Source organism: Sphaerodactylus townsendi, linkage group LG03 (assembly GCF_021028975.2).
Source record: "Sphaerodactylus townsendi isolate TG3544 linkage group LG03, MPM_Stown_v2.3, whole genome shotgun sequence".
In the NCBI taxonomy this organism is placed as follows: Eukaryota; Metazoa; Chordata; class Lepidosauria; order Squamata; family Sphaerodactylidae; genus Sphaerodactylus; species Sphaerodactylus townsendi.
In genome coordinates, this window is record NC_059427.1 from 176,481,406 (window position 1) to 176,506,243 (window position 24,838).

The 24,838-nt window shown below is 50.1% G+C and overlaps 1 protein-coding gene across 5 annotated transcripts in view; it reads left to right on the plus strand.

Annotated features, from left to right (window-relative positions):
- Nucleotides 1–4,814: 4,814 nt before the first annotated feature.
- The window catches only part of HDAC6 (histone deacetylase 6), a 51,752-nt gene continuing 31,728 nt past the window's right edge, over nucleotides 4,815–24,838 (plus strand). The window contains exons 1-9 of one of the 5 annotated variants that reach the window (XM_048490376.1): nucleotides 4,815–4,934; nucleotides 8,175–8,283; nucleotides 8,875–8,979; nucleotides 11,484–11,572; nucleotides 18,028–18,112; nucleotides 18,242–18,282; nucleotides 18,384–18,480; nucleotides 20,168–20,265; nucleotides 23,044–23,148. In XM_048490376.1, coding sequence (XP_048346333.1) covers nucleotides 8,209–8,283; nucleotides 8,875–8,979; nucleotides 11,484–11,572; nucleotides 18,028–18,112; nucleotides 18,242–18,282; nucleotides 18,384–18,480; nucleotides 20,168–20,265; nucleotides 23,044–23,148 — 695 coding nt within the window. In that variant the 5' untranslated portion in view covers nucleotides 4,815–4,934; nucleotides 8,175–8,208. Of the gene's footprint in view, nucleotides 4,935–5,044; nucleotides 5,115–5,141; nucleotides 5,169–6,286; nucleotides 6,309–8,174; nucleotides 8,284–8,874; nucleotides 8,980–11,483; nucleotides 11,573–18,027; nucleotides 18,113–18,241; nucleotides 18,283–18,383; nucleotides 18,481–20,167; nucleotides 20,266–23,043; nucleotides 23,149–24,838 lie in introns of those variants that run through there. The other 4 variants (XM_048490375.1, XM_048490380.1, XM_048490379.1 and 1 more) reach the window with 4 other exon arrangements.

Genomic DNA, 24,838 nt, shown 5'->3' on the forward strand with positions numbered 1-24,838 from the left:
ACTCCTCCTCCTCCTCCTCCTTCTTGGGCTAGCTGGTTTTGGTCCCTTCTTACAGTGCAGTTGGGCCAATTCCCCCCCCCCCTTTCCCCACATCCTCCTGCTAAAGCCTTCAAAGAGAGAACTGGGGGACTTTATCTGGCCCATCAAGGCCTGGCCCCCAGAGGCCTCCAATAATGAGATCACAGCTCCCCACGCAGTCCCCTTCTTGAGATAAGGGCCTGGCACGGATGCTGGGAAGCAAGGACTCCAAGGCTGTGGGAGGCGGGAGGAAATGGCGATTGGCTGACATGTATCCCCGCTTCTGGGCTCAGCCAGCAGCGGCTACCAAACTGACCCGCTTTGCCATAGGGACCAATAAGAGAGAGAAGCCAGAATTGACTTTTCCCCGCTTAAGCAGTAGCATAAATCCAAAGCACAAAGTTCCATCCCCCAACTAAAGATCCACTCCCCATGAGAACAGACACAAAATATGTAGACAGCTTGATAAGAGTAGAAGTCCGTTGGAACTCACCTTGGCCAGCACCTGTTGGGAGAAGCAAGCAAGAAACAGCCATACAATATGAGCTACCCATCCCCCCAAAGCCCAATGCAGCAAGCACCCCAGCACCCATTAGGCATCCTGACAAAAATCTTGTTGGCTTCTAGGGTAGCACTGGACTTGAATCTAGTGTTCTACTGCAGACCAACACAACTAGATGTTGAAACTCAGGGGCATACCAGCCATGGGGACATGTGGGGGTCACATGTCCCTGAGTGCCCGAAAATTAGTCCCACAGGGGGCGCAAAATTGCCCCTGCGCTTCTAGCAGCACAGTTGCAGCTATAGTGAAGGTGCTACCTGCAGCGGCCATGCACGAGCCGAGGTGCTCCTCCTGGGCAGGCGGTGCACAGCGCACTACAGCCCCAGCCCCCGGTAGGTAGCTGTCTGTCTGCGCCGTGGCGCCGCCACCGTGCATGAGCCCCCTCCCCCGTGGCCTGGGCTGGTCTTGGACATGCTGGGAAGAAGGCCGAGTGGGAGGCAGAGGAGTAGGCTGGACACGCCGGGCAGGAGATGTGCCTCCAGTCAGAGACTGCACATTGGGCGCAGAGGGAATGAGGCGCTCTGCACGTGCCCACAGCAGGCTCCTGGCCTGGCACCGGCTGCCGCCCCCCCTACTATCGGAGGCCACGCCTGCTCACAGCCTCCAATGGAGGTGGAAGGCACCAACCTGGGAGCAGCCGGCCCTGGCCTGGTTGCGCCCAGCAGGCTCCCAGCCCAGCTGCTGCCACCCCCCAACTTCTGTTGGAGGCTGCGAGCAGGCATGGCCTCTGATATAGGTGGAGGGGCAGCAGCAGGCAGCGCCGGGCTGGGAGCCTGCCACGGGTAAGGCCTTGTTTTTGCGCGCCCCCCCCCCACCTCTATTGGAGACCAGGGGCAGGGGATGGGGGGGCACAAAAACAAGGCCTTGTCCCCGGGCGTCGTTTTATGCCGGCACGCCTCTGCTGAAACTAAACTGGAATACAATCTGTAAAATGCTTCTGGACTCTTATTGAACTCTTCCTCTACTTGTTACCGCTGCTGCTCGGGTAACAATAAGTGATTTCAGCTCAGCAACTTAATGAGGCGCAGGAAGCCGACGTTCTTCAAAGCAAAAGGATTTTATTTGCAGGTGATGGTCACAGCTCGGGCAGGAGAATTGCGCTCTTGCAACCCAGTGCAAGAACTTTTATTCCCAAGCTTCAAAGGGGCAAAGGGGCCGGTAAAAGGGGAGGTGAGGGGGCAAGTCCCTCACCAAACACCAATAAGAAAACAACAATACAAAAGCAAGATACAGTTACAACTTCTGAATGGGATTACAAAATCCCACTGTCAAAGCGCCTTCTCAAGTGATCTCGTCACAATGGTGCTGAAGGGAGAGCAGATAACCCAGTTCATTCAGGAAATCCAGGTGGGCTCGCTACTGCACCCAGCTATCTTCTTTATCAGATGGCTGTTTCCTTCAGTAATACCCTGAGGCTCCTGCCTCTCATCGTTGCAACAAAGAAAAGTTCAAACTGTCCAACTGGTGGTCTCCTGCACGCCTTCCTCTCCAGAACGGCTAGGGGACCTCTGGGTGCTGGCAACAGATTTGATTTGCAAGTCCAACAAGGGTCTTTGTCTTTGCTAAGGAGTCGGCTGGGTGTTGGTCTAAGCCGCATTCCAGAGCCAACTTTCTTGTCCCTTAATATCAGCCTTTACAGGCTACTGCTTTTGCTATCAGACACAAATTTCAAAAATAACATTTCTAAACTTAAACATTAGGGAAACCTTAAGGGATAAACACATATACTTATAGGCAAGACTTTCCTAAATTAACAATAACAAAACCTTAAACTAACTGAAGAACCTAGTCAAACTAAAATCCTAAACAGCAGGCACATCATAAATTCAACTAAAGCAAGCCTTTTATTACATCTTGAAAGGGCATAAGCAAGAGGGAAACCATATAGCATTGGCACAATCATACATAAGCGTTCTCTGTGAGCCTTATGGAGGCTTCTGAACCACACAAGTCTCTGCGTCCGGGCATGGAACCAGAGTAGTCAGACAACCTGAATCAGGAAAATATTTTGTTTATTTTTCTGGGCGGTAACATACTGACAAACATGGCTACCCTTGCTGTAGACAGCCTGCAATAATGGTACTACTGTGGTTCGGAAGTAACATTTTTTCCCATCAAGATTTCTGGATTTGGTTCATTACTGCCCAGTTTTGTCCTCCCATTCAGGATAATGAACAGACTGGACCAATGAACAGACTATCCCCAAATCTCCAGAAACTCCCCATTCTTGAGTTGTCAACCTTACACATAAAAGAGCAGAAAAACAGAATTTTGGCCTCGGAGCTGAGTTCACATCTCCATTTCCAGCCGTTGTTTTTCCTATCTACGAAATGGGAACATTGTCTTCAGACAGCTGTTGCAGAAATTAGGAGCTAACAAATTATGGTAACCTCTGCTGGAGATGGGTCATATGAATGTACATAAAATTAATCAATCTGTTGCTGCACCAGCAGAAGACTGTGACCCAACTTAGCATCCTGAAACCTGATTCCTCATTCCCTGCCAGAAGATTCATTGTCCGCTAACATAACAAGGTCTTCAAATTTTCTGGGTTTTGCCTTCTTTACATTTTGTAACATCTGAGCTGATGAAGAGTTCTGTTAACTCGAAAGCTTGCACACTGTTACCTGTCATTACGTTGGTTCTAATAAAAAGGAGCTATTACATGGACTGTGTTCTTGATTGACAGGGATATAAACCATAGCTCCAGTCTGCCCCTAGTGGTTGTTTGGCAACAAGGCGGTCTTCCCACCCACTCTTTCAGCCTCCTCCCAATTCGCAACTCCAACGTTATTTTTAAAATAGGTGAGACCTCCCTGGCATTCAGGTGTCACCGCTCCGGGGTCATAGTTACCACTCCCCTGTTGCGCATGACACGGGGGCTGCATAACTTGGCCTGTGTCAGAAACTGGGAGTTTGCCTGCATTAAACATTCATATCAACAGCTTTCCAGAAGTTTTACTGCCACATTAACATCAGTGGTGAAGAGCTCCGCTTCTGAGTTGCTTGTGCAGATACTTTAGAAAGGTTCCATTTCAGCTGTCCTTTTTCACTTGATTTATTTACTTCATTTATACCCCAATGTTCTCTCCAGTGGGAACCCAAGGTGTCTTATGTAATTCCCCTCCATTTTATTTTTGCAACAACCCTGTGAGGTAGTTTAGGTGGAGAGTGTGTGACTGGCTCTAGGTCACCCAGCAAGCTGACATGCCAGAGTGGGGGCTTGAACCTGGTTCTCTCAGATCCCAGTTCAACACTCTTACCCAAATCACTAGTACATATTCAGTCCCTGTAGCTAGAAAAAGCCTCCTTTGGCTGAGGAGAAAACATGTGTCTTAAGGGCAATAATTGTTGAGATCTTCACCATGTGTGTATACCGGGATCATCGACACAAATAACCTGAACCCAAATAGGCAGCGATGAACAGCAGCAAACTGTATTCTTAGGCAAGAACTCAATCAGTGCGCCCGCTGGAAGTTAGGTATCAATAGTAAGACAAGTATAATACAATATTGTATTGCAACATAAAAAGCAGCAAAGTGTTTACAACATCTAACCAGCGGCTAGAGGCAAAATACATCAATACATGGTGTGCTAAACCCCATGTACAAATGAACTGTGTATAACACCCAACTTGCATAACGCTCAGCTTGAGAGCCCACTCCCCTGCCCGATCCCGGCTCGCACGACTCCCCAGGGAGGGCCAGAATGAGGCCTGGCAGCTACAGCCACCATGAAGGAGGAGTGGGACACAACTTACAGTTGTCCCAAGCAGGTTCAAAGAAATGCACCCAAAATAAAAGATTTGGTGAATTTAAAAATACAGGTTCTAGTGTACTGGGAGCCATTAAAGTGCATGTGTGTCTGTGTATATGCATTTATAAAGGTGCATATATAAAGATGTGTGTGTGTGTATGTAAACCAGACGTGTGTGTGTGTAACTCTACTTCTTTGCAGCACTTCCCAGCTGGGTCATTTCAAAATCAAGGGCAAATTCCAAACCCAAGTCCATTTGGTCAACTATTGAGCAGTCCAAGCAGGACACTATTATAACACTTTTAGCAAATTTCTTGTTATTTTCATCGCCCGCACTTCAAAAGACTGGCAGACCCCCCCACCCGCCCGACAAGGAGGAGGAGATGGACAGCCCCGCTTCCTCCCCCTCTCCTCATCCACGACCCGCACGCGCCTTAACCGCCCCGCCCACTTTCCAGCTCCCGCCGCCACTGCCACCCCCCGGAACTGAATGGTTTGGCCCACTAGCTGGGGCGGTGCTGGTGACAACATCAGGCGGCGCCCTGAGAGAGACCAAGTGTGTGGAGGGGGGGCGTGGGTGTGTCCGCAGAAGCTGCAGGTGAGGAGGAGACACGCCTCCGCTTTGATCTTTGGGACGGAGGGAGGGGGGCACACCTGCTTGGTCGCCGCCCTCCCCTTCTTAATGATCCTTAACAACTTAGCTGGAGGGAGAGGAGTGGGAGGTGTCCTGTTGTTGTGTGGTAAATCAATGTTTGTGGTCCTATGAACTGGTGTCTATGTGAGTACGTGTGAATGGGCTACTCGCGTGTACGTGCGCGCGTGCGTACTGGAGGTGAGAATAGACACGCTTCTTTGTCACTGAAGGTGAATGGAGATGTAGGGGAGGGGCCTTGGGTTCCCACCTAGCAGGAGGGTGCGCTTTTCTCGCCTCCTTTCTTTTGCAACAGCTGGAGGTCCCCCGAGGGAGGTGGGGGGAGGCTGCTTTTGGGGAAGGGGTCTGCAGAGTTGGCGCCGCCTGAGCCAGGGGTTCGGGTCTTCGGGGTGCCTGCTTGGGGAAAGGCTCAGAGGAAGAGGGGCCAAGAAGCAGAGAGAGAGACAAAGAGAAAGAAGCGGCTGTGTTTTAGGGAACGGGTGTGTGCAGCAGGGTGCGGCAGGGGAACAGGCTGGAAGCGGGTGCCGACTGGTGCTTCTAGGGCAGCGGTTCCCAACCTGGGATATGCATACCCCCCCCCCCCCGGGTATGTGCCAGGGCATTTCGAGGTACAGGAAAAGAATATGTAATGATTGTCAAAGGCTTTCGCGGCCGGATTCAACTGGTTGTGGTGGGATCTTGTTCCTAACGTTTCGCCTGCATCTGTGGCTGGCATCTTCAGCGGTGTATTTCAGAGGGAAGTCTGTGTCTGACACAGTGTGATGCACCTCTGAAGATGCCAGCCACAGATGCAGGCGAAACGTTAGGAACAAATCCACCAGACCACGGCCACACAACCCGGAAAACCCACAACAACCAATATGTAATGAGTTTGCTAATATGGGAGTACAAATTTAGGGAAACAGGTTGCCAAAGGGCGTGCGAGTGAAATTTCCTAGATTGAACTACCATGTATATTTACTGCTGTATAGTGCCCATTTACCTCCCACGGGGGGCGGGGGGGTCACGGATGTGGCTCAGGGGCAGAGCATCTGTCTGGCTTGCAGACAGTTCCAGTTTCAGCCCCTGGCATCTCCAGTTAAAGTATTAGGCAGTAGGTAACATAAAAGACCTCTACTTATACCCTGCCAGTCTGAGTCGGCAAATACTCATCCTGGTGGACCCATGGTCTGATCCAGTGTAAGGCCGCTTCCTGGGTAGGCTGAATAAAATGTCAGTTACGGTTAAAGGGGGGAGGAATGCGTGGTTCAGTGACAGAGTATCTTCCGTGCATGCAGAAGAACAGCTCCGGGCGTTTCCAGTTTAACAAAGGATCTGATGGTAAGAAAGAACTCTGGAAAAGACTTTGGAGAGCGGCTGCCACTTGGTATAGGCAAAGCTGACCTTGATAGACAAAGGGTTCAACTCAAGTGGAAGCGTGCTTAGGATTGCGCTCTGGGGCGAATTTCATGTGTGCCTCCTAAAAATGCTTTTGGATTTTCCTTTTTGGATTTTCTTCGGTTGTTGGGTGAAACGCATGAAGGACAGAAGTTAAATTTTAAACGTGCTTGGTGGAAGTTTAATTTTTCTGGTGAGCGTTTAGGAAGTTTCCATCAGTGTGACGTAGAAATTAGTGTGTTGGATTAGGATCTAGGATAGTCGTTTCCAACCTGCGGTAGAAGTACCCCAGGGGTATATGTCAGGGCATTTTGAGGTACAGGAAAAGAATATGTAATGGGTTTGCTAATATGGGGGGTACAATTTTAGGCAAATAGGTTGTCAAGGGGTACGCGAGTGAAGCTAAAATGGAGAAGGGGGGACAATTGTAAGTCACTTCTGCTTCCCATAGGGAGAATAGTGGCACATGAATGAAGTAAACTTTCGGTTGCTTTGTCTTGTATCTGAACAGTGCTATTTCCCATGGAGTTGTACACACAGGAATGATCTTTTCCGCATTTCAGTTTCTTCTCCTTGCAGGAAAACATTTGCCTGCTGTGTGTGTGTGTGGAGTGGGGTGGAAAAGGCTTGACATTTTTACAGGTGCAAATTTCTTTTGCTGTTTTTACCCCCTGAAGTACACTGACTGCTTAAGAGTTTTTCAAAGTCTGAGCCCAAATTTCTGAAAAACTCTCTGGGTTGCTGAGGTTTGTAGTGATGGAGTAGTTTTAATTTAGGCATTTTGCTTTTAATTTCAGCTTTGTTTGGGTTTTGGATAGCACTTTCCCAAGAAGAGCTGTTTGGAATCCTATTCAGGTCTACTCAAATAGGGTCTACCACATGGAATGGTTCTAAGGATTTTGCTGTTAGTCTTGCAGCCGACTGTGAGTTCTTAAGAAGGGGCAGGCTAGAAATGTGATGAAATAAATAGGAAGTTCATTACCAGTACCAAGCATGCTGGTTGGAACATACATATTCTACGATGGGGCCTGTTGTACGTTCATTTGAAAGGTCTTGGCATTCTGGAGGGGCAATGCAGTTGCTTTCGATTTCTTATTGCTTGCTCGGGCTGATAAGTTTTAGATCCTTGAATGTGTGCCAGGTGAGTCTTTATGTGCTTACTGTTATTAGCCGCTTGAAGAATGGAGTTGGTTTAAACATGCTTTAAATAATGAATCTTGATTTGGTGCTTGTGGCCTGCATGCTAAAAAAAACTTATTTTGTTTATTAGCATCGTATACAGATTTCTTGTCTATCCATCAAGGCCTGTCAGCTGGGTGACCTTTGCCTAGTCACAGTTCTTCCGAGCTCTCTCAGCCCCATTCACCTCACAGGGGGGAAGGGAAAGGAGATTGTAAGCCCCCTGAGTCTCCTTACAGAAGAGAAAGGGGGGATATTAATCCAAACTCTTCTTCTTCTTCTTTTCCTCTTTACTTGTGTGTCAGTTCTGACACAGAACCCATTAAAGAAGGCCTCAAAGATCAGAATGGACAGACTTATTCATTGGTGAAAAGTCTTTCTTGGCTGCAGTCCTACCGAATGCTCTCAAAACTGGGAGCTGGGGTTATTTCTTGGGGTGTTGGAGGCAGCGGGCTCAGAGACTACTAAATGGTCAGGTTCTTTTTAAAGAGTGATCTCTTTATCTGGGGCCACCTGCTTTGGAAGGATCTGGTGTTTTGGAGGTCTGGTTGCAGTTGGGTGGGTGGCTGTCTGTTGCTGAGTTGTCATCCTTTGTAACATGAGGTATGTTCTGTTCCTTCTTTTCCACAGGACTGGAGTGTGGGGGGCATCTGGCACACCTATAATGGCTTCTGATCTAGGTGATACTTCAAGTTTGGACCCCCCCTCTGGGCCCGTTTTGGAGACTCAGGCACCATCGGTAACGTATCCCTTATTAAGGCAGAAGAAATGGGCGGCGTTGACTAGGGCTGGGTGGGAGAAGTGAGTGGCATCAACGGAGAAGCCAGCTGTTCTATTCCCAGGCTGAAGTGGCAAAGCTTTGTTAGCTGCATGATGTGGGCATCCTTCTAATCCAGGGGTCCCCAACATGATGCGCGTGGGGGCCACAGCATCCAGTGACATCTTTTTTGGTGCCTGCCAAGTATTTTCAGGAAATGGGCAAGGCCTGGTAGGGCAAGACTTCTGATTTACTATTTGATTGGCAGGGCAGATTTGGGAAGTCTTCTGATGTACTATTTGATATTTTGATTTATTTTTTTTGAAAGGTTTTTAAGGGCAGATTTTTTAAAAAGGAAAGAAATATGTTGATTTGGCAGCAGCTGCCAGAACAGCACAGGCATCTACACTGAGCGACTAGAGTTAAGTTATGGCAGCCATAGGTGGTGTCTGGCTCTGCCTCAGGTGGCAGCCATTTTGTGCTGCAGCCGCCATACTCTGTCAGAAGTCCAGATGGGCCAGCAGGCTCAAAAAGGTTCTGATTGATGCGTTTGTTGTCTCTTGGTTTCTCTAGAGGAAAGCACACAGAAAAGGGGGGCTGCCAGAGGCCAAGCGGAAGGGGCGGGCCAAGAGGTTGAACAAAGATGCGGAGGATCTGGTCTCAGGCATGCAGCATTTGGTAGGTTGGGCTCCTGGGTCCTGAGACTCATGCGTTGTTACTTAGGTTGATTCCACACAGCAAATGTATAATGGGTTGCAGTCATTGTAAAGGAACCTGTTTTCCTTTTTCCCATTCACTTGCATGTTGGGCAGGCAGCAATTGGAGCCCACGGAAGCAATCCAGGATGCTTTCGCACCTTCACATGGAGAGACTTCTCGCTCTCTCGCAACACATGCATAGCCATGCAGGCATAAAGAAATGGACCCCCACAGCCGTGCTGATCATCCCACAATACAGTTAAGCTGCACCTGTGTAGCTGTGCATGTGTGTGATGGAATAGTACTGTAAAACGAGCAGAGTCACACCTACATGGCAAAAAAGGGTCATGGAGCTCATTCTAACTGCTGGCTCCGGTGAAGTAGTCTTCTGTTTCCTCTGTTTCTGTTTCTGTTTCAGGAAGGATGCTGTTCGCTCCTGAATAGGATGCTCTTCCCGCTGGAGACTTCTCTCTCTTTCTCTTGAGAGTTTGCTCCCCTCCAGCTCCGAATCCTGGAAATTGATTTCTCTGCTGTACCATCAAATGATTCCAAATAGCCTGTTGATTCCACATACAGCATTTGAGGAGTTCCGTCAGGTCGTCCTGGCCACTTGGGAATGCGTTCTGGGTGCCCTGCTCATGACCTGAGCCCTGCTCCCTCTGCCTTTCCCTGCCGGATCCTGGCTTCACCTCCTTCAAACTCACTCAGGATGGTTGCCTGGTGATTCTGCCCGAAGCTTTGCAGGAGTTCTGTCCAGCCATCCTGGTCTAGAACCGGCCTTGGGGTTGCCTGCTCATTCACCGAGCCCCTGCCCCTTGGCTCTTCCTTGCCAGGTGCTGTCTCCCTTCCAGGTCACCAAAGCCATCCCGGTACTTCACCCCGTGCCCTCCTCTTCCACAGCACCTGCCAGTAACCTTTTCCATCACTGACCGCTGCAAGACCGGCACGTTCTCACCCTGGAGTATTGGAAACCCTGCTGCCACCATATCATGAAACCAAGCCTGGGAGAGCCATGCTTGTTTCAGTAAAAATCTGGGTCCTTTTCTCCAATAACTCCAACCAGCTGAGATCTCAAAGATTTATTGTAAAACAGAAATCAAAGAAATAAAACTAAAATGCAGTTACAGAGATTTGCTCAGCTGAATACATTCTTATGGATCTCTTGGGACATCCAGCCCAGAGGTGCTTCCCTTAGCTTAGCCCATGGTAGAGTCGCCTAGGTCTTTGTTCTCTTACTTTCCAAGAAAACTTTCCACCTTGCCATGCGGTCTGCAAAGGCTTTGAAGTGCCTTTTGGTTTCCCCACCCGGCGAATCAAAGACCATTTGATCAATGACCCTTTTTTGCCATGTAGGTGTGTGCTAGTTTTACAGTACTATTCCATCACAATGTGCAACACACACACACACACACACACAAAATGAAGGGAAAGGGGCCTCCCTGCAACAGAAGGGCAAAAGCAGGCGGATTTTTCTTGACTGTGGACAACATGGTGGAAGGCAGGGAAATAAAGCACTGCTGCTTGCCTGTTCTCTCGGGAGCAGCTCCAACCTGGGCTTTTGCAGAAGGATTGCTGGTTTTGTCGAAGGTTTTCACGGCCGGATTCAACTGGTTGTGGTGGGTTTTCTGGGCTGTGTGACCATGGTCTGCTGGATCTTGTTCCTAACGTTTTGTCTGCATCTATGGATGGCATCTTCAGAGGTGTATCACAGAGGGAAGTCTGTTACACACTGTGTCTAGTGAGAAGGGAATGTTTTTGTGGGCTATATATTGTCCATGTCCCAGGGTGGGGAACCAGTCAGTAAGTGTTTGGGTGGAATTTGCTATGCAGAGATGTGGTTGATAGTATTGTATTGCGGGTGGGGCTTATCAGTCCAGGGAGCGATTCACATTTGCATTCCAGACTTCTCGCAACAGCAATATCTTTAGTGAATGCAAACATCGTTTGCGGATCCATTGTCCATGAATTTAAGAGCGGCCCTTTGGCCTTTGAGTCTGGTGTTTTTAAGTACTGTAAGTACTGAAGAGACTCTGGGAATTAACAAAGCTTGACTACCAGTACTTAAAAACACCGGAATCAAAGGCCAAGGGCATGCTAAGTTCATGGACAATGGACTCCACCCGGACACAGGGTTTGCATTCACCAATTCTGCTGCTGCAGGGAATGCAAATGTGAATCACTCCTTGGACTGAAAACCCCCACTTGCAATACTATACTATCAACCTCACCTTTGCATAGCAAGTTCCACCCAAACACTTACTGATTGGTTCCCCACCTGAGGCTTTTTGGATCTTTGTGATCTGTGGCAAGGGAAAGATAATCTTTATGCACACACACACACACCCCAAGGTACATTTCTTTTGTGAAAAGAAGCAGCAGGACACAAGCAGGAGGGAAGCGGAGGGGCAGGGATCTAGTATCCTCCGTTACCTGCCAGGGAGTTTTCTAAATAAACCACTGTTCAATCTTGTTTCTTCCAACCAGGACCTTGCTGCAGAACGCTCGGTGCCAGTCGGGACAGGCCTAGTTTGGGATGAGCGGATGACGCAGTTTCACTGCCTGTGGGATGAGAGGTACTTGGGAGAGAGGAACAAATGGGTTTTTGAACCTCAAGCGTGGGAATAGCCTGAACGCACCGTTAAGACTGGTTCAAAAGTGGCTTTCCCTCAGGAATCTCTGGGGGTTTTGAAATGAGGGTGTGTGTGTGTAGAGAACCCTGCAGTTTCCAAAGCCCTTGCAGTTTGTGTGGCATGACGGCAGTGAAATGTGTAGCGTAGATGTGCTGCTGAAATTTTGGGGAAGGCGAAGGAACCTTTTAATTTTTTCCTGATCCCAGTCCCTTAATCTTGGTCCTGTCTGAGTTATAATTGTAGACGGTCTCTGGCTTGCTCAGCTCACGCTGCTTCTTACTCCTATCCCGCTGTTTTCCTTAGGGGGTCAATCACAAAGTGGTCCACACTGCAATCCTATGCAAAGTTACCTTAGCTCAGACCGCTAAGACCACTGATTTCAATAGACTTTGGAGCAGCTTTGACTGCACGGATCATATGGATTCATGCGGCAGCATCCTTTTGTTCACACAAAAAGGAGGTTTCAAAGTGGAAGGTGCCCTGAAGCGTTGAGAGAGCATGGGGGAAATCTAAATACAAGCAAGGTGAAATATCTATATTTCAGGAGGCCTTACCAAGGATGAACAGTGAATGCTAGAATGGCAACATTTTGGCTGACATGTAATTCTAAGGCTATTTTCCTGGGAGGAAGCCTCATTGGATAATCTTGGTGCTTAAATCAGTGTATATCTATTTAGGATTACTCTCTGGGAGTAAGACTCAGAAGGAAGTTCCATGTTATTCAGTGGGGCTTAGTTCCAGAAAAGTGCTCTTAGACGCGTTTTTATTCCACTCTGAGAAAGGCAGACAAATTCACAAAGGACTGACCTGTGCGCCCTTGCATTGGGCTTGGAGATGTGGTTTTATTCTGTGTTCCTCAGAACACTGAACTTTCCTCGCAAGCATATCAATCCCCGTAGGGTGCTGGTGAGACCCACTTGGCCTGGCTAGCCCTACTGTGTGAACATTGTTTTTTTATTTTTTTATTAAATTTAACATTTACTTGCTGTGGAACTTTCTGCAAAGAGCAGGAGGTACTGTTGGAACTTTTAAATGTATGAGCATCCATGCAGAATATTTTTTTTTAGCTTGAAAAAAGAATAGTTTTTTTTAAATTGAAGAGTTATTTGCACAGGACCATCAAGGACCAGCCAATCAGTGCTTTGTACACTTGTTGCAAGCTGGCAGGATACAGATTTTCCCCTCATGCTTTCTCAGTTCTGGAAATAAGATTGACTGTGTGGTGGAAAGCTGTGAATGCGTTTCCCCAGGAGCCCTTGCTCCTCCTGTTCTTACAATGGTTGCCAATCTCCAGGTGAGGTCTGCAGATTTCCCTGAGTTGCGCGTAATCTCCAAACAATGGAGATCAGTTTGCCCAGAGAAGATGAATGTTTTGGAGGGTGGGCCCGGCAGCATTCTGCCCTCTGCCCTCCCCAGGGTCCACCGTCAGATCTCCAGGAATTTCCCAATCTGGAGTTCGCAACCCTAGTTCTTAGTCACAGCAGCCTGCGCCCGCGGCTTCGCTTGGTTCTAACTGTTTCTTTTGATGTTTGTCGAAAGCTTTCGCGGCCAGATAAAACTGGTTGTGGTGGGTTTTCCGGGCTGTGTGGCCGTGGTCTGGTGGATCTTGCTCCTAACGTTTTGCCTGCATCTGTGGCTGGCATCTTCAGAGGTGTATCACAGAGGGAAGTCTGTTACGTGCTGTGTCCAGAGAGAAGGGAATGTTAAAAACACCAGAAGCAAACCCCAAGGGCATGCTAAGTTCACGGACAATGGACTCCACCCAAACACAGGATTTGCATTCACCAATGCTACTGCTGCTGCAGGGGATGAAAATGTGAATCACTCCCTGGACTGATAAGCCCCACCCGCAATGCAATACTATCAACCACATCTTTGCATAACAAGTTCTTCCCAAACACTTACTGATTGGTTCCCCACCCTGGGACATGGACAATATATACCCCATTAAATTTTCCCTTCTCACTAGGCACAGTGTGTGACAGACTTCCCTCTGTGATACACCTCTGAAGATGCCAGCCACAGATGCTGGCGAAACGTTAGGAGCAAGATCCACCAGACCACGGCCACACAGCCTGGAAAACCCACCACAACCAGTTTATTTTGACGTTTGAAAGCCTTGAAAGAAAATGGGGTTGGAAGGTGTGGGGGGAAGGGTGGTTCTTGTCAAAAAGCGTCCTACGCTCCATTGGGGGGGGGGGGTTGTAGTCCAGCAGGTCTTGGAACTACATTTCCCAGTGTGCACTCTGTTCTAAGCAGCTTGGGAGTCTAATGTGTGTTTCCTAACATCAAAACCATTGACTTATTTTTTTCCTGGCAGAGGGGAAAAAGTACCCATGGTTTGGACGTGGGTAAATATAATCCAGATTTTATCCTCCTCTGTGCCACTTGTAAATCTATGGCGTTCCCTTCGTTTTAAATCCCGCTCTGCCTGGCTCACTGTTCCACTGTGCTCTGAACGCCATCCCGTCCTGTGCCCTCCGCACCGTGGTCGTGCTCCATCCTTTCTCAGTTCCTCCCTTAACTTTCCAATTCGTAATCCTGTGGCTGTGATTTTGTCCCCTGCCGCTTTGCACTCTGAGCATAGTCCCGTCCTTTGTGCCGTGGCCACGCTTCATCCTTTCTCAGTTCTCCCCCTGTGGCTACCACTGTATCCCCAATTCCTGTGCCATTGTGATATTCAGTCCTAAGACAATCTGTTTCCTGTTTCTCATGTGGTGTTTCTCAAACTTCTGAACTCAGGATCCGGTTCGTACGTCCAGCAGAATGAGGGGATGGAAGGAGGGGACTCTCGGTGGGGGTAGTTGCCTCTCAAAATGTTTCCTTAAAGCATATGAAGGAGAAGTATTCTAACCCAGCTATTAGCACGCTGTGTTAGTTGTCTGCTTGCACGGGAGTGTTGAGAAATACAGTTCCCTCGCTTGCAAGTCGGAAATGGTACAATCTCTTTGGCCCTTTTTGCACAGGCCAAGAAACACAGGTGTAGGATGCTATATAAGTTGGGGGGGGGGCTTTGCACAGGTCCCACCCCCAAAACGAATCTGCCCCGTTTTATTTCCCCCCCAACCCAGGTGTTTTTAAAATTGCTAAACAAGTGATCCTTTTGGAAAGGCGAACGGCCAGGCAGGAGCAGCAGTGGCGTAGGAGGTTAAGAGCTCGTGTATCTAATCTGGAGGAACCGGGTTTGATTCTCCGCTCTGCCGCCTGAGCTGTGGAGGTTTATCTGGGGAATTCAGATTAGCCTGTGCACTCCCACACACGCCAGCTGGGTGACCTTGGGCTAGTCACAGCTTCTCGGAGCTCTCTCAGCCCCACCTACCTCACAGGGTGTTTGTTGTGAGGGGGGAAGGAGATTGTCAGCTCTTTTGAGTCTCCTACAGGAGAGAAAGGGGGGATATAAATCCAAACTCCCCTCCTTCTTCTTCTTCTTCTTCTTCTTCTTCTTCTTCTTCTTCTTCTTCTTCTTCTTCTTCTTCTTCTTCTCCTTCTTCTTCTCTCCTCCTCCTCCTCCTCCTCCCCCTCCTCCTCCTCCTCCTCCTCCTCCTCCTCCTCCTCCTCCTCCTCCTCCTCCTCCTCCTCCTCCTCCTCCTCCTCCTCCTCCTCCTCCTCCTCCTCCTCCTCCTCCTCCTCCTCCTCCTTCATTTCCCTCCCTTCCACCCCGTCCTCCACGGTCAGGGAGAAGCCATTCAGTATTGCCTGGCAATTGCAGGGAGGCCCCTTTCCTTGAAAAATGGGGGGGAAATTGCAGCTTGCATCTGTGTATCCGTGCAAGTGCAGCCAGTCATGTCATGGGGCACTGAGATGGCTGTGGGGGTTCATTCCTGCACACCTGCATAGCTACACCTGTGTGGCAGGTGAATAAAAAAAGAGAGGCATCTCCATGCGAAGGTGCGACAGCAGCCTGGATTGTGTCCGGGGCCTCCAGTCGTTGCCTGCACAGAACGCACGAGAAAATAGGATAACATGTTCCTTTATCATGACTTCAACCTGTTATACGTTTGCTGTGCGGAAGGGGCCTTTGATGGTCTCGGCTCTCTGTAGCCCCATTCTGCTGTGTGTATAGACCAGTCTTTAGATGTCCTACACTGCATACAAACCTCATTGGCTCCTTGAGCAGGCTACAACGCCCGCCATGTCCTCTGTGCTTCTTTCCTACCAGTCCTCTCTCTGTGACTTTTTGTGCAGCTCTGTGCTATCGTGGGGGTACAGATGTCCCTTTCGCTTAACGATGATATGGCAAAGGCCCAGGTATTCCTGGAGGAGCGTGGAGCTGAGGGACTCCAAAGGGCTTCCAATCTGCTCTAGCAATCGGAGAGTGACTTCATTAAATCGGCAGAATCAGGTGGCAGTGAAGTCGGCGCCTCCCCCAATTAACTGAACCTGTTCAGTCTGCAGATAAGAGATGACGTTTCCAGATCTGAATGCTCCGTTACCAAAAAAAACCCAACAACCCCAAAACACCATTTTATGCTTAGGAAGCTAGTATGAAAATAGAGAAGGGCTCATCTAGTCTCCCCGAGGTGATTTTTCTCTATGGGCAGGGAGTTTATTTGGGTTACTTGTCACATGGGCATATTTAAATAGTCTCCCTTGGGGGCCTGCTGTCAGAATCAACGTTCTGTCACTATTCTGAGGTAACTCGTCCTGACAGCCTTGAGATATCACCATCCCAGCTGTGAGGCGAATCTGTGAGGCGAATCTGTGAGGCGCCCTCTGGCAAACCCCGTGCCTCTAACTATTTGCGTCCTACGATCAAGAAGACTGATTTGAAGTGTCCCTTTGAAAAACGACAACAGACAACTGAACACGGGACTCTTTGCGCTCCTGCCCGCTCCATTTTTAAGAACTGCTGTTGCGATGTCTTTCTAAATGTCAGTGTTCCCATGTTACTGTCCCCACAGACCCTCCTGACTATATTCCCGCTTCAGAATATTTGTAATCTAAAATCTGCATTTCCAAGACCCTCTCAACCAGATTGCTTTGATACAGCTTGACCAGGCCTCCATTTTGTACCAGTTTTTTTGCAAGAGGTCTTGGTTTCAGGGTTGTGCTGATAAAAAGATGTCACCTGGAATGGCCAAAGTTTGTTTTTTGCAGATACTTACAGTAGGTCACAGGTGTCAAACTCGCGGCCCTCCACATGTGCATGAACTATTATTCCCATCAGCCCTTGCCAGTATAGTCAATGCTCATGTTGGGAGGACTGATGGGAATTGTAGACACGCCTGCAGTAGATGATGGTGGTTGGGGGGGCGGGGGGGAAGAGTAGGAGTGGATACAGTTACCATTCCTGGAGGGGGGTGGTCCTCGAGCACTGAATGGACAGAAGGAGGGGGCAAGCAATCAGATCCTACTATGTGAATAAATTATCCATCAAGCCTATTTGCATGAATGAACTGGACTTGCCCATTTCAGATTTGTGTGCGGGAGTTGGAATTTTGGTTTCTTCGTCCAGAGCAGGGGTCTGCAACCTGCGGCTCTCCAGATGTTCGTGGACTACAAATCCCATCAGCCCCTGCCAGCATGGCCAATTGGCTGATGGGAATTGTAGTCCACGAACATCTGGAGAGCCACAGGTTGCAGACCCCTGGTCTAGATGCACCAGGATGAGGGTGCAGAACAGAGCTTCAGTGGAAGCAGAAACCAGAAGCGTTGTCTAGGTGTGGGATTCTGTGATATTAAAAAGAACGCCAGGTGCTCACAAGCCGGCCCCGTGAACTTTCCTGAACATCAAGCAGGAGCCATTCTCCACAGTCACCAGGTCTAGAAACTTGTTCAAAAACTCAAGGCTTGTGCCTGCGCCTTGGGTTTTATGCATTTCCTGCGCATCACCCCGCAGTTTTGCAGGTTCTTGAAGGCCTGTTCACCATCCCTGACTTTTGAGAGTAAGTGGTGTTCTCAGTCTCAGCCCAACCCTGCTCCTTGTGGCTGTAGCATGTTGCAGTGTTAATGTCCTCTCCTCCTCCACTTCAATTCCAGTCCTTCCGTCCACCCATTCCAGCCACCTTTTCCTTTATCCTCACTTTTTCCTTGTGACGATGGCGACATTTTGAAATGTTTAAACCCACTCTGTTCTTTGCCGCCCCCCACTCTCCAGAATGGACTCCTTCCCCATTGCTTGTCTTGCTGTAACCTTCACCTGTCAGATTAAAGGACTGGGATCTAGGTAAAGATGACTATCCTGCCTCTAATCAGACACTGTCGGGCCCTGCCTCAGCCTGGGAGGCATCGGTCGTGTCTCTGTGTGTTTTGCATCAGGGTGGGTGCTCTTTCGTCCCTGTTTTCCAGGACGGGATTTGCCCCTTTGTTTGTTCCCCTCCCCGCACTCTCGTTGGCCTCCTCCAGATTGAATAAGTTTTGGATGCTCCTCATGTACCTTCTTGCTGTTTCCTCTCCAGCTTTCCAGAGTGCCCAGAAAGGTTGGTGGCTATACGGGAAAAACTGCTGCAGCAGGAGCTGTTGGAGCGTTGCGTCCCAGTGACGGTGAGAGGGTGGGAGAGAGCAAGACACACACCCCCCCCCCGGGTTTTAATCCCTCCTGCTGTGGTAGGATTGAAAACAGGATCTAGCAGGCCATTGTGACCTTCCCCTGGTGGCTCTCTTCCACTGCAGGCCCGTGAACTCACCCAGGAGGAGATTCTTTTGGCTCACAGGTGAAGCTGGCTGCTGGAGGGGGAGACCCGGGTGGTGAACTGGGGAGGGGTGGGACGCGCCCTTCTCAGCTGACGTCTTCCTTTTTCTTTTTTTGCAACAGTCCGGAGTACCTGGTGCTGATGGAATCCACCGGAACAATGAGGGAGGCGGAGCTGAAGTCTCTGTCAGACACATATGATTCTGTCTACCTTCACCCGGTACTTATCCTCAGGGCTGCGCGCATGAGTGTTCGGCCTGGAAGGTGGTGACTGGACATGCACCGTCTAACCTTCCCCCCCCCCCCCAAAAAAAATTGTTATGGAGCCTCTTGGTATCTCTGTTGCACTGGCGTGTTTGCCATGGGACAAGGGGTACCCCTTGTCCCTGGGTGCCACTCTTCTGGTGACATGGGGGCGCAAAATTGGGCCCCCATGTGACCAGGAAGACAGCAGTGGGGGTGGAGCCAGGTGCCCTCAACCCTGCCCATGTCGATGATGACATGGACAGGGTCGAGGGTGCTTGAAGACGACGAGGCAGCAGGACTTCCTGCTGCCTAGCCAGCCTCTCGGGAGCCCTCGACCCCGCCTCCATGTCGGGCCATCGAGGGCAGGGCTATCATAGGGCGCCTGCCTCCGGCTTCCCGGGCTCCCAGCCAGCAGCTGGCAGTCCCTTCTGTCCTCCCCTCTGGGGACACCAGAAGAGACTGCTGTCCCTGGCCTTGGAGAGCTGCTTTTATAAGCACTGAGGCCAGGGGTGGGGCTTGGGGAGGCGTGGCCATGCTTCCAGGGGTGGGGGTGGCTCCCCCAAGCCCCCTCCCCCCCGGCCTCAGTGTTCATAAAAGCAGCTCTCCAAGGCCGGGGTCAACAGTCTCTTCTGGCCTCCCCAGAGCTGCTGGCTGGGAGCCCAGCCAGGGGCGGAGCCCTGCCCTACGTCCAGGCACAGGGGGCAGGGCGGCAGCAGGGGGTGCCTGGAGACAATTTGTCTCCGGGTGCCATTTACCCCCGGTACGCCTCTTCTTGTAGTGGTGCAGTGGCAAAGAGCAGGTGCACTCTGATCTGGAGGAGCCGGGTTTGATTCCCAGCTCTGCCGCCTGAGCTGTGGAGGCTTATCTGGGGAATTCAGATTAGCCTGTGCACTCCCACACACGCCAGCTGGGTGACCTTGGGCTCGTCACAGCTTCTCCGAGCTCTCTCAGCCCCACCCACCTCACAGGGTGTTTGTTGTGAGGGGGGAAGGGCAAGGAGATTGTCAGCCCCTTTGAGTCTCCTGCAGGAGAGAAAGGGGGGATATAAATCCAAACTCTTCCTCTTCTTCTCTGTTGTGTCTGTGAAAGCTTCTGCTGGCTTTATGGAAATCAACCTGGGAGCCAGTGCTGTGGTGGTCAGCGGTTGTGTGCTTTCCCCTTCGGCTTCATGGTGCTGCAGCATCCCTTGTGTGCCCAGGTGCCTCTCCTACACTGCAGCTTTGCCTCGCAGAAGGCAGGCATAGTACTATGAAGGAAGAGAGACGTTCCCACCTGCTGCACTAGTGCCCCAAAGCACTTAAATAAGCAGCAGGTTACCTACTGAGATGCTGACTCTGGGCGAAGGCACCACGAGGACTAGAAACCTGTAGGTCTTGTTTTGGAGAGCTAAAATTGAGAATGCTAGATTGAGAATGCAGCCACTGCCAGATGTAGTGTGACTGTACCGCCTGCGAAGATTGAGGTTATTTTTCTACTAAAGTATCGAGTGTGCTTACCTGTGTCCCCCCACACCTGCCCGCCCGCCCGCCCGCCCTTGTTCTGGGTTTACTCTGGCTATTGGCTGGGATTTGGGAGTTCCATTTCATCTTACGAGAGGGGAAGGTTGGTTGCCCAGGTGGAAGATCTCCAGTCTAACCTGGTTCTTTCCCTTCATGCCCAAGAACTCCTACCGCTGCGCCTGCCTCGCCGGAGGTTCTGTCCTGCAACTTGTAGAGAAAGTGCTGTCTGGGGAGCTCCGGAATGGGCTGGCGTTGGTCAGGTATGACAAGAACATGAGAACCCTGCTGGGTCAGACCAGTGGTCCATCCAGTCCAGCATCCTGTCACACCCAGTGGCCCGTCAGTTGCCCTGGAGGGCCAGCATGCTGGGCATAGAGGGCCCAGACCTTCATAAGAACGTAAGAAGCCCCTTTTAAAGTTGTCTGTGCCTGTGGCCATCACTACATCCTCCGTCAGTGAATCCCAACAATTGAATTGTTGGGTTTGGAAGTATTCTCTTCTTGGAAAGGGGGGAGAGGGGGGGGAATTTATTTTCCCCTTGTTTATTTACTATAAAAAAAATTTCTGCCTGCCAAGCAGGTTTCAGCATCATTAAAATATATAAAATAGAATATGTAAAATACATTTTGTAAAAATTAAAAACCACAATTTAGGATTGCCAGTAGATGTAACCTAAACCTTTAGATTCTCAACCTTAGAAGTGGGTATTGACTCTCTGGCATGCTGGAAGAAAGGAATAGAACATGCTGAGCTGGGAAGAAGGCTGGTTCCAAAACAAATCGGAGTTTGCCCCTGCCTAATGTATGAACTGACTACGAAATGCAGCCTGTTCCTTAGGAACGCTGTGTAAATAGTAACTGTTTTATTTTAGTATTCCTTTGCTGCATTTGTACCTTGCTTTCTCCTTAAAGGGGGCGCAAAGTGGCCTGTGGTTTCCTCCCCTCCTCTCTTTTGTCCTCACAGCGACCACAATTTTGTGGTTGGCTCCGTCTCCGGCAGCAGCCATTTTTTGGCGGCCATGTTTGTAGCAGTTTCTACCACACTGTGTCAGAATTCCAAAGCTTAGAGATCCCTGGGCTGGACATACCCTTAAACTTCCTCCTTCAAATAGGTTTTTTTTTTTTGCTACTTTATAGATATAAATGCAAAAGTTGTAAGAAGGAATGGGTTAAGGCCCAAGAGAGCAAAACTTGTAAAACTTGTGTAAACTACTTTTTGCTCCACTGTACCCCACCAACTCACTTTGCTGCTGCTTCTGCAGTGGGGGGGGGGGGGGCGGTGGTGGCCTGGCCTGACCTGCCGAGCTCCCAGGAAGTCAGATTACAGCTGCTAGCAGGCACAGACGTAAGAGAGGGAGAGAGCAGTCTTTCTCTCAGAGGAACAAGTTCCAAGCAGGTCTGGGAAGAGGCAGCCAAGGATTGAAGGTGGGTCAGATCAGGCAATCCGGTCCGAGTCTAAGTTCCGAGTGATCAGCCTGCGAACAGGTGCGAGAGAGAGAGCTGTGGGGCTTTTAACAGCGTTGCTCCTGCAACTTCCACTTCCTGGAGCCGTCTCCCAGACATCTGGGCTGCGGCTCAGGCTCAGTCTGTGCAAGGCCTCTGGGCCTCCAAGCATGCACTGCGCCTTTTAGAGTGCGGTTCCAGCCAGCTGCGGTTCAGGTGAGCAGGGCGGATTGGAGGTGCTTCTGCAAGCACTCTGACCTCCTGCTCTTGGCTTGTCTTGAGCCAGCTCCGTCTCTGCCCAGTGAAGCTTCTGGCTGCTCTTGAGACTCAGCTGGCTGGGGCTGTGGTGAGGCCGGGTCACACTCTGCCAGGACTCCTTGTCCGAGGAATCCTGGCTGGCTGACTCTGGGACCACGATGGGACTTTTCCCACCCTTATGCAGAAGCAACCTCAGTAAAGGAGTAATAGTGCTTGTGTCTACTATAAGGTGACCAGATGGTCACCTTTGTGATCCGGGATTGGGAGGCAGTGGTGGTAGGCGCTGCGCGCCCACTACAAGGTCGCAGCAGCATCTATCGGCTTTTGGGTTTCTTCCGCTTGTCAGCCTCCTGTCACAGGGCGGCAAATGGCGAGCCCCAGATTATGTCAGCGAGCACGGAGCCTTTAAGGCTCGCCGCTTACCAGCCTCTGTGACAGGGCGTGCAAACGGCAAGCTCCTTGGGGTGAAGCCTGTGCGCTTCCTGCGGCGTCGGAGCAAGATGGGAGGCCGCTGCCGCGACTGCTCCTTGGCGCTTCCCCGGCAAGTGCAGCAGCCTCCACACAATCGGGACAATTTGTTGAACCCGCGGGACGCGGGACAAATTCTCCAAAGGCGGGCCGGTCCCGCCAAAAGCGGGATGGCTGGTCAGCCTAGTCTACTACTAATGTGGCATAAACCTCTCAACTGCCTAACCAGCGGTGGTGTCGAGGTTAAGAGTGGTGGACTCTAATCTGGAGAATGGAGTTTGATTCCCCACAATTGCTTTAATTTCACCATTGCTGTGTAGATTCCCAAGTCACACAGAACAATTTTATATTTCCATGCTGCTTACAGATATCAGTCTTGATATAACATACGGTGTTGTCAGATTCTGTGTGGCAGCACTTGAGGTATGTGGGAGGATGGTCTGTGCAGTAAAGCAGACTTAATGATTTGGTAGCTATAGCCTTCAATTTACCAATGTTACTGCTCCCCCCCCCCCTTTAATAGTTCTTTCATAGTTACAGTATGGTGTAGTGGTTAAAAGCAGGAAGACTGTAATCTAGAGAACCTGGTTTGATTCCTCACTCCTCCACATGAGTGACAGACTCTTATCTGGTTAACTGGATTTGTTTTCCCCCCTCTTCCACATGAAGCCTGCTGGGTGACCTTGGGCCTGTCATGGTTCTCTCAGAACTCTCTCAGCTACACCTGCCTCACCTGTGGGGAGAGGCAGGAAAGGAGTTTCTAAGCTGCCTTGAGACTCCTTCTAGAAAAGAAAGCTGGGATACAAATCCAAATGCTGCTGCTTCTTCCTATATATTTCAGGGCTAGCTAGTGTCTCTTTTGGCTTTCAGACCGCCTGGACACCATGCGCAGCGCAACAAGATGGATGGATACTGCATGTTCAACAATGTGGGCATTGCAGCCCAGTATGCCCGGCAGAAGTTGGGGGTGGATCGGTGAGTGATGTGGGCATGGATTGCATCCTTGGGATTGTCAGCACGTATCCTCAGCCTTCTGGGGTACTCACCTCGTGACTCATGGAGAGCCACGTTCGCAGTTGCCATCAGCCAGGAGAGCCACATTTACGTCCATCCCTGGCACCTCAGGGGGGATCACATCTTACTCTGGTGGCAGCTGTTTCAAAGCAGGAACTGCCTGCCAACCGTAAGACCCAACAGGTAAGGGTCTGCCCACATACCTGAAACACGGGGAATGTGCCATGTTGGGGAATGCGGCTCAGCAGAGCCACAAGGGACATGTCAAAAAGCCTCGTGGAGCTTCCAAGCCACTGGGTGAGTGCCGCTCACAGGGGTCAAACATGATGCTGGCAGGGGGTGATGGGAACTGTAGTCCATAACATCTGGAGGGCCGCAAGTTTGACACCTGTGGTTTAGATGTGTTGCTCTTTAACTGTCCCAAAGACCCTGAAGAGAGCCAATTTGGTGTAGTAGTCAAGAGCAAGTGGACTCTAATCCGGAGAACCGGGTTTGTTTTCCCTGCTCTTCCACATGAGCAGCAGGCTCTTATCTGGTGAAATGGATTTGTTTCCCCACTCCTACATGTAAAGCCTGCTGGGTGACCTTGGGCTAACCATTGTTCTCTCAGAACTCTCTCAGTGCCACCTACCTCACAAGGTGTCTGTTGCGGGGAGAGGAAGGGAAGGAGTTTGTAAGCCACCTTGAGACTCCTTGCAGGAGAGAAAGGCAGGATATCAATCCAAACTCCTTCTTTTCTTCTTTGTTCTGAGGGAGCCCATTAGTGGAACTGCCCCATCAGCACATCTGGATGACCACGGGCCTTTACATTTATTGCTAAAGGGAAACTTACCTATTGCAGATACCTAATAAAGGTCAATTATGTGGAAAACACACCAGCTGGCTACATAGCTCTGGTAGGATGGGTGGATGTAGGGAATCCTAAATTCTACTTTTGGTATCCATTGTTGCTTCTTTGAAAGTCAGATATAAAGTCTGTTTATGTAGATACCAGCAAACGGTGTGAGCTGGGAACCCCCCCCCCCCCCCCGACTCTAACTAGGTGGCTGCGTCTGCTTTCCCTTTTTTATGTGATGATAGTACCCTTAAGGGCTTTTGTAAACCGTGTCTACAACGCCCTTTGAACACCTGAGCGGCTGCCCTACAGTGCTAAGGGACGACTGATCAGCTCATCACAGCCAGTGCCTGTTTGGACGTCTCTGAACTTTTATGTATAAATTCCTCCTCCTGTGACTCGAGCCACACTTGTGTTTCCCTTTCTGGGGATGGGCTGGCCAGTTCCTGTGCTGTGGTCAGCTGTTGCCCCAAAGATTCTTTCGAGATGTGAATGCTACAGACTCCATTTTCTTCCACTGTCCTTCTACCCTTCCTGAGAGCTTGAGCAAGAGTGTCAAGGTGGGGCCGATATGCTCTTGTTATATGTAACCCACTCTTGATCTATGTAACTGTTGCTGTCTATGCATTCGTGCCTTGACCTGAGTTGACGGCTTCTGCGCTGCGTCTGCTGCTTCGACGGCTTCCTCCCCTGACGTGCCAGCCCACGGGAAAGAATTGTTGTTGTTGTCTCGGGCTGGCAGCCAGGGGGCTCCGATGTGATCTGCTGTTGACCTTGGTGCCGCGTACACCCAAAAGTGCAGGCTGCCAGACGCTG